Source organism: Cynoglossus semilaevis, chromosome 14, assembly GCF_000523025.1.
Source record: "Cynoglossus semilaevis isolate Cse_v1.0 chromosome 14, Cse_v1.0, whole genome shotgun sequence".
Lineage (NCBI taxonomy): Eukaryota > Metazoa > Chordata > Actinopteri > Pleuronectiformes > Cynoglossidae > Cynoglossus > Cynoglossus semilaevis.
The window spans coordinates 14,448,105-14,457,135 of record NC_024320.1 but is presented as its reverse complement, the minus strand read 5'-3'; the positions used below and the strand labels follow the sequence as shown (position 1 = coordinate 14,457,135).

General features: G+C 40.3%; 1 protein-coding gene across 2 annotated transcripts in view; it reads right to left on the bottom strand.

Moving 5' to 3' along the window:
• Positions 1–9,031, bottom strand: part of LOC103389709 (interleukin-1 receptor accessory protein-like 1) — a 185,846-nt gene that overhangs the window by 173,137 nt on the left and 3,678 nt on the right. Inside the window, exons 1-2 of one of the 2 annotated variants that reach the window (XM_008325248.3) lie at positions 4,539–4,732; positions 2,616–2,676 (exon numbers count right to left, since the gene is read on the bottom strand). In XM_008325248.3, coding sequence (XP_008323470.1) covers positions 2,616–2,632 — 17 coding nt within the window. In that variant the 5' untranslated portion in view covers positions 2,633–2,676; positions 4,539–4,732. Of the gene's footprint in view, positions 1–2,615; positions 2,677–4,538; positions 4,733–9,031 lie in introns of those variants that run through there. The other variant, XM_017038946.2, reaches the window with a different exon arrangement.

Below are 9,031 nucleotides of genomic sequence, written 5' to 3'. Positions count from 1 at the left end.
TACGGTTCACTACATCGGTCTGAATAAACTTGTAGTTTATTTAAAAATAATATGAATTTATTGGTGTCAGATGTAGGAAGAAGGAGTGTTTGCCACATTCCATCAGCCTAACAAGAGCATCATTTATTTCAATGGAACCTTGAGCTTGGACACATGTTTGTCTTTCCCCCTCGTGTGAAATACTCGTTTACGTCATGTCATTACAGTTAACAAGTTCAACGTGATAGGGTTTTTGGCCTTTACATTCCAGGCTCCAGCCCTTCCCTCACTCTCAATGACAGTCCTAGAGATTCAAAGCTCATGCCTCTTGCCCTGAGCTCTTGCACCCAGTGACACAATCTATCCATCAAGAGCTTCGCTTCACACGCATCATACGAAAGCAGAAGAAGAAGAAAAAAAGTGCTGCAGCGGCACATTTTTCATGCATATGATATTTCTGCTATAGCACAGCCGCCTACATTAACCCAGGAGAGAGCTGGGTGGGGGTGGAAGAGGGTTGGATGGAGGTGCTACTTGAAGATGGATTACCAGATCACATCATGAGAAAAGAGGCTGCTATGAGCAAGTGTGGGTTTATGTGTGAGTGGGAGAAGAGGGAGGAGGAAAACACAGATGGGAGAAGATAGTTCAGAATGAAGAGTTGATTCTCTCTCTGCTGTGGATTCCTGTTGTCAAATACTCACAACCACAAGCCCAAAGCAAGTCGATGTTTCCGTCACAATGACACTGAGCGATGTTGAAACTGGTTAAAATGAACAATGTTGGAGTCCCTCCAGCTGATAAGGTTGAGCAAAACTTTACAACTCATTCTCTCATGTGTGCTGTTGAATTGGCTGCAAGGTTTCCTTTTGCAGGGGGCAAAGCATCCAAAAAAGAGGAAAGAGAATTTTAAGAATGTTGAATGTTTTTCATACGTAGTGCTCGTTGAACAATTATCTTATTATATAAAAATTTAAAACACGAAGGGAATTCAATCACAAAACTCTTTTAAACAGTAATTTCTCAGCAAGGTGATTTAATGTAAAAGAGCTAAAAAAGAAATGAAATACTATCTGACTTATAGTATCAGCACAAGTGGTATCCATAGCAACATACCATGACAATTAAACACTTGCACTAAATATACCAAAATAATAAACATAACTGTATTAAAAGGCATCACTGTTGGAGTCATTGGAGTCACTTCATTTGTGCGTACTAACCCTAATGAGGAGCATTCAGATCATAGGTTACAGACAGATGTAAAAGTCATTATCACAGGTGACAAGCAGGTGCATTTGTTACTACGCGACACTATTAGTCAGTCTACAATTACCCTCCAGCATTGGAGGTTTCAGTGTGTTAGTACTGCACACTTTTACATTTTCACTCATTCCTACTGCAGTGACTTATTTCAGCTCTGCCTTCAGTTTGAAAAAGCCACACAGCTGCATGAAGAATAAAAAATAATTTAGCTCCTTCAAGCTCTACCCACCTTCAACACTGATAAAACTCTAAGTCAACAATCCGTCTTTTGTACGGATTTGTACGACGTGGCGACATAAAAAAGCTTGAATGATTTTCTTAGATTCCAGATAGTGATTTCTATCTAACTATACTAGGTCAAAAAGGTCAAAAACTTCCTTTCTACTTTCTACTTCCACTTTGAAATCAGTAGAGAGCTCAATAATGCAGATTCTAAAATCAAAGATCCCATAAAGCTGCAGAACCAAAACCAGCACCATGGCCAGCTCCTCCACAAAAACTGGACTCAACAATGCTCATTCAAGCGTTCCTAATGTTCCTAGTAGGCTTATATTCTAAATATTAGCTGTGAGTATGTTTCAATGTGTCCTATATATTTTATTTTACAAACTTTTCAGCCGGAGATCACCACCTGGCAGCCCGCGGGCCAAATCCAGTGGGCCAAACCATCCAATTCAGCCCGCAACTGGATCCCAAAACTGAGTGGATCAGAGAGAAAATACCATGTGTTCCCCACTATTATAGCAACTGAACAAAACAACAACTGAGACTTTAATATCTTTGAGTATCATAAACATCAAATAATAATTTTAGACCAAATTTGATTTTTATTTGATTATTTGAGTGTCTGGCTTCTGAGAAAAACATCCAGTGACCCCTGCTTTACAGGAACTCTAGAAGAAAGCAGCACAAATACAAGAACTTCATCCTTAATAGTTAATAATATTTCTGCACAGAATGGGAACTGTTGTACACTCACAATATCCAGCAGATGAAAAGGATGGACATGGACAATGTAGTCTTACAGAGTCTTCTGTCTAGATCGAGAGGTTTGTCTCTAGAGACAGAAAACTACTGCTGGCTCAGCATGTCAAAGCTCATTATAGCTCCCTGGACCAGTGTAGTTTGTCCAGTGAGCCACTAAACCACAAGCTCATCCTTTAAGGTTGGTCTATTGTTTAAGAATGTCACCTAAAAATACACTGCAGCCTCTGCAGCGCTGTAGGGACAGCTTGTTAGGTCTTTACGCAGAGCCCTTTGGGAAATGCATCACTCGTCTTCCCTTTGGTACTGAAAGCATCCCTTCACTAAATACCAAGTGTGAGACGGAAATAGAACCAAATAGACATTAGGTCAAGTTTGGGACCTACCTCATCCCTGTAGCCATCTGTGATCAAGGTCCAAAAACATCAGGACAGGAGTCAGCAGATCCTGTGATGGACAAGAAAAAAAGGGAAAGATTTGATTCATTTCTTTTTGTATTCATGAAATATGTTGATGTTGAGAAAATGACATTTGTCTCTTTACCAAACAATGAACGATTGTCCCAATAAATTTGAATGACACATGACTTGATTGTCAGAGGAAATGATACTAACAAAACAAAATGGTCGTAATAAATATGTTTGTATTTACTGAGCCAGAAGAAAGCATTAAAAAGCTCTTCTGCCACAGAGTGGTTTTTATTTGTATTGTTATCGTCATGGTTAACTTGCTGAGAAGGTAACAATATTTGATGATTATAAAAAATTGTTTACTTGAGGCCTGATTCATTTAATAGGTCTGTGTATCATCAGGATGGGGGCGCTGGTGGGCCTCAGAAGGTTAGAGGAAGGAAAAGAAAAAAAACAATTATCCTGCAAAATAATTTGCTTTGTAAATAGTGGATGTGGAATTGAGATGTACTGTTTTCGATTTGTATTGATTTATTGATTTTATAATTCTTTAAAACAATTTCAAAATTATTCATCATAATGAAGTAGAATCCTGAATTATCCAGATTCTCACACCTGATCCACCCATAGAAAACACAATCAAAATTATTTGATGGACAGAAACAAAACAAATATAATACTTTTAATCTTGGGTTTCTAAGAATTTATTACTAGATTGAGTGTGAGTCGAAATGTGAAAAGTCGGCGCCCTGGACCGCAGACTGTGTCTGGGAGCTGTGAGTCAAAAATAAATTCATTTACATGCATGTGAACACATTCTTATTTCACAGCACAGCCCTATGGCAACTTGGCATTGGAGGTGTACATAAGGCAGAAGCCTGTCTCAGTCCCGCTACACACACACAGCAGATGTTGGCAGCACTGTGTTTTTTGTGTGTGTGTTTGTGCTTTTTCCATTCTTGCACCTTCCTGAGCTGTCATGTGCTCAACACCTTCCATTTTGCTATTTAAAAAACTCAATTTACATTCCAACAGCGCTTTCTGGAATGGTTTCCAAATGTGCAATTACGAGCCATTTGGAGTTGGCATGGCCTTGTTTCAATGGATTTATTATAATATGAATGCAAAACTCGGGTTTTAAGACATGCAAAAAATCGTCAAAACAGATTACATTCTATTCTACATATGTACATTTATTGTCAGATATTGACAAAGGAATTTAAAAAATGTGTAACTAATGATGATTTGTCCAATTTAAATATATATAAAAAACATATATGGTACCTCACTGCTGCCTTGACACTCCCTGATATCTGACAGAACAGCCATAGATTGGTTGCTTCCCTCTGGGGCTTTAATGCCAAAAAAAAATTCACTTGCATTTCTGCCACCATCAGGGTAGATTTCCCACTGGGAATTAATTTCCACCAGATGCATCCCATAAGTTAGACAACAAATGATTACAGGCTCCACATTTAGGGTGAGCTGTCAGCCCAGTCAGGTTCACAGAATAAATCTGCATCCAAACATCAAGACTTAATTAACCTTGGTTGACTTGAAAATTGTGTTGTGACGTCAGAGTCTGGGATTTAATTTTGACTAAAAAAATTAATTAATTTTCAGAATATTACACTCTCTTATTTTGTATTCTATCTCATCATCTTTTTCCTTCTATTCTATGGAGATGTGCTTGCTTTAGGACCGTACATGTGAGGGTAACGACAGCTTTGTTGACCTGCCGAGCTCGTCAGTTTGTGGGTTTTTACACCAGTGTTTGCGGGTGTGCACAGATCTCACATGGTCAGATCAGCGGAGACATTCTGAACCAAACATAAACCAGTCGACGCCACAGAACACACGTCATATTCACAGAGCAGACGGAGGAACAGGAGCGACTACCTGTAGCTGAAGAGCTCAGACGATCCGTGTTTCGCTTTTTCCTCTTCTTCCCGTTTTAGTTTTTGGTCCAGTCTTATAAACTTACTCACGCTGCGTTTGCTCATAACTTACTCTTTGGTTAAAACGATTAATTTTGCGTATTAAACCAAACAAATAGTAAGGAACAGTAAGGAGAAACTCGTCACTCGTCAACGCTGCCGCGCGCAATGACGCACGGGAGTCGCGCAGGTGGAGTTGATGAATTAATCAGCGCCTGCAATAGAGAAGGCATTAAAGGTGTGTTCAAAATGGAACTTTAATTTTTTGTTTGTCTTTTAGGTATTGTTTTATTATTTATACATTATGTAATTGTAAAAAATTGTGAAATATAAACGCATTAAACTGCATCTGATTACGGTGTTATGTTGTTTTGTCCAGATAATTATATTCTTACAAGACATATTAAAATAGTTAGTGATATAATACTGTTTACTAATTATTATCGTCCTTCTTTCCATAATAGATATATAATTTTATCAACTAAAACCTTATGCTGCCTGAATTCAATTTGAATTTCCAATGGTCGGAGTTTGTAAATAACGATCCGAGCAGAAGTTCCAAAGTGCATTTGTTTCTGCAAAGTTGCAGCACTGCGACAGAGCAGCAGGGCTTCGCTTTGATTAAGGAGATCACCCTGTGTTCGGGCCCCCACATTGGAGAACATCTGCCCTATTTTTGTTCAACTCCAAGCAGCACACTGAGCTCCGAGCGGCTGAAGGGGATGAGATCTGACACGCCGCCACCAGGTTCCATGAAGAACATCCAAGAGATCAGGGAAATGAGTGTAAAGACAGCTACAGTACAGCTGTCTGAAAGTGAATCCTAGAGGGCCGACGTTATCATCCTCTGGATGTCACTGTAGTCAGTGGCTTCATTTTTCTCCCAAAAAGCTCAGTTTAAAAGGCATAACAATCTTTAAACCAAAAACGGCTGATCTGACGAGGACGGAGCTTTTCAATTCATAATCAGCCTAAATTAATGATGCAGTGTAACTAAAAGGCATAGAGCAGATGGAAAAAGGGGACTGCAGCCTGGAGGGCAGTCAAGGAATGGGAGCAAACCAGGACTCTCTCTCTCTCTCTCTCTCTGTGTGTGTGTGTGTGTGTCTTCCTCACTCACTCACACACAAATATGTAGCCTCCAAGCACAAATGTACACAATCGAGACACAGTTTCAGAAAGGCGTCAGCTCTGTCATAAATATCCTGTTTTTACAAAGACGTCTTCTAAGTCAAACCTATTTTCCCCCTCTGTCTTTGCAGTTTCTTCAACGATTCACCTCAACGGTTTTTCCTCCTCGATCTACCTACTCCATATCTGTGAAATGTATTGTAGCCAAGACAACATAAACAAATTACAACTGAAATGAAATTGTGCATCTTTTGAAAAATCCCACCAGGAGCTGGTCGAGAGAAGCGCATCACACCTTGTTGGACAAGGAACAAAAGAAATCTCAAGGGATTGATTCACTTCCCAATCAGGAGATTATTTTACATCCCATCATATACAGGGATGTTGGTGGAATTGTGACTAACTGCTGACTAACTGCTGACTAACTCTCTTATTTGTCCCACAACAGGGAGATTCATGGTGTGAGTCCTTGCAGCCCACACAGGCCGTTAAATATGTGGTTGCAGCTCACACGCTGCCACAAGGAGGTGCCATTAAGTATATGGTTCCTCTGGGACTTGAACCAAGGACCTTCTGAATAAGGCAGACGTGATAATCACTGTACTATAGAACCACTGCTTCTGTTGTTAAACATTTTTTCTTTTCAACTTTAGGGAAACTCACACCACAATGCCTCCTGATTTTACCCGGTGTAATATTACGGGGGAGCATGATTAAACTGCCTGAACAATGACACGTTTTTGTCATCGCACAACCACAAACTGAGCGCAAAGTTGCCTGAAGTGATTAGAGGGAGAGAAGTGTGCGCATAAGTGGAGGGCTGGGGTTTCTGAATGAGCCAATCTTCACTGATTGAACTTGCACTGAGCCTCATTTAGCTTCTTTGAGAGAGAATAGTGGAGACTACAGGATGTGAAGTCATGTTGGCTTCAGCTTTGGGTGAAAAAAAAGAAAACATTGTTGACTTTTTGTGGCACTTGGCTTGATTTGAGAACGGCAGCAGCAGAATGATTGTACCGTGGCAATGTTTGGAGTCTAACTGAGGCACTTCTATTTAAAATGCACTCCTCATTTTTCAAAGTTGTCCCTTTGACAGACTGGGCTGCTGCAGCAATTCCCTGATTTCTGGTGCCAGTCATCTGTGCTCATTGAGTTGCTGCAGAAACTGCTCAGATGTCAGTGAGGTTGAGCCACTGTAGCAGGGGGGTCAAGCTCAAAATTCACAGTGAGCCAAAATTAAAAACTGGGACAAAGTCACAGGCCAAACAAAAATTTACAGCAATAGTACATGTTTTGCATGTCTTTAGTTTTGCTTAAACATTGAATCTGGAACAACCAAAGCTTAATGTACACATAAACACATAAATTTAACACACATTAGTGGTATTTATTATGTCTCTTTATCTGTAGCCTTTCAAGTTCCTTTTTAATGTAAATCTTGTTTTTCACAGACCAACAACACAAAAACAAACAAACAAAAAAAAACCCAAATATAATTACACTGCGGGCCAGATTTGGCCCCCGGGCCTGAGTTTGACACGTGCACAATAGGAGCGGCTCCAGACCACAGTGGTCAACTGGCTTGTTTCTTCACTGCTGCCTGCCTATGAGCACAGATGGAGGTTCATCTGTTGTCTGTTCCCTCTTCACTCTTCTTCCTCACTCCAGCTCCAGCTCCCGCTCCCTGCTCTGCTCCTAACCCCAAACTACCAGCAGAAGCCTCACTGTATCTCACTGACTGCATTTTATCAGACAATTTGTCCCTTTCCTTTGGGTGCTGTCCTCCATGTGTGACAGGGACTCCACACATGGAGGACAGCAGCTACCAGGCCCTGTCAGCACTGCTCCATGAACACCTCAGCAGCTTTCTTCTCAACATCTGAATTAACATGTCTCAATTGTAAAAGCCCTTCTTTGAATGACAATAATGCACATCACTCAGGAGGAAAACATCGTCTGGAGGAGCCTTTGATAATCTTTCATCAATGTGGGTGAGAAAATTGAAAGCCACTTTCCTTCTATAGAGAACAAGTGCAAACAGGAAGATGGGGAGATGAAGAGAGACAGAGAGGACAACTGTCCCCAGGGTGTCACCGCAACAGTTTTCTCATTTTTAACTTGTCAACTGGGCTTTAGCTGTTTTATCACCGGCACCACTACAAACGCATCTAGAAGCCAAGGCAGCTGTGCAGAGCAAATATGGCTGTTTCAAGTTTCAGCGGGGCAGCAGAAGATTTATGGAGAGAAACAATATCTGCAATATATAAAAAAAAAAAACGCTCATCTTATTCTCACTGCACCTGCGTTCCGGTATCTGAGCAACATCCCAGGTCTCGACTGCCAAAAACCTTCACACCTAGTTTGAAAAGTGAGCTGCCTGTGAAGAGCAAACAGGAAAACAAACTTCAAATTGATCCAGCGTTTGAGAGGAACCTCTTCTCCCAGCACAGCAGGTGAGCGGGAGATAAACATTTGTGCAAAGTCGTCCAGGTCTAGTCAAGCGGCTGCTACTCCTGCTTCATTTGCAGTTGCCAGCGATGTGTTAAATGGCCATCTGTGATGGGGTGAGAGCCCCTGTAATGACTTCCTGTCTGAGGAGGAAGGCTGGAGAGAGAGGACGGAGACAGGTGCTGCAGACATGCACGAAATCCTGATTTCTCTGAAGCTCACATAAAAGTTGTGTTTCAAAGTAAAGGATATTATGACTTTATAAAAAAAAAAAAGAAGGAAAAAAGTCCAAAATGTTCCAATCCTGTGCAACAGTAAAATAATAATTGCAGTTGTAATGTACATGAGTGAGTACGCAGTCTGTGTAAATGTTGAGGGGACACGTCTTTAAATTGTCTGGTACTTTTTACAGTTAATATATATGGTTTATTTTCTCTTTTTATTGCACAGTACTTTCTACTAGTAAATGTGAATGAAATATGAACTTCCTCTGGGTTCATGCTTATTAGGATGAACTAACAAAAAAAATCCGGGGAAAAAAATGTAATTTTTGGTAAAAATTTTCAATGACAAAAAAAGGAATTATTTAATGTCTTCTTTTACATAATATTGGATTGTAATGGAGACAAAGACTTTTTTTGTCTTCGTGGCTTGGTGTGTATTGAGTGTGTGTGCACAGCAGAGGTCACCAACGATGTCTGTCGAGTTTTTCTGGACAGACACCTTTGGGGTCGCACCCTCCAATAAAACATTTTTTTTCTAACTAAATGAGATATTTTTTTGGAATCCAGGCACAGATTATGGCCCGCAAGTTGATGATCACCTGTGGCCTGTCCTGATCATTTAGAATAGAGAATACAACTACAGTGACCACTG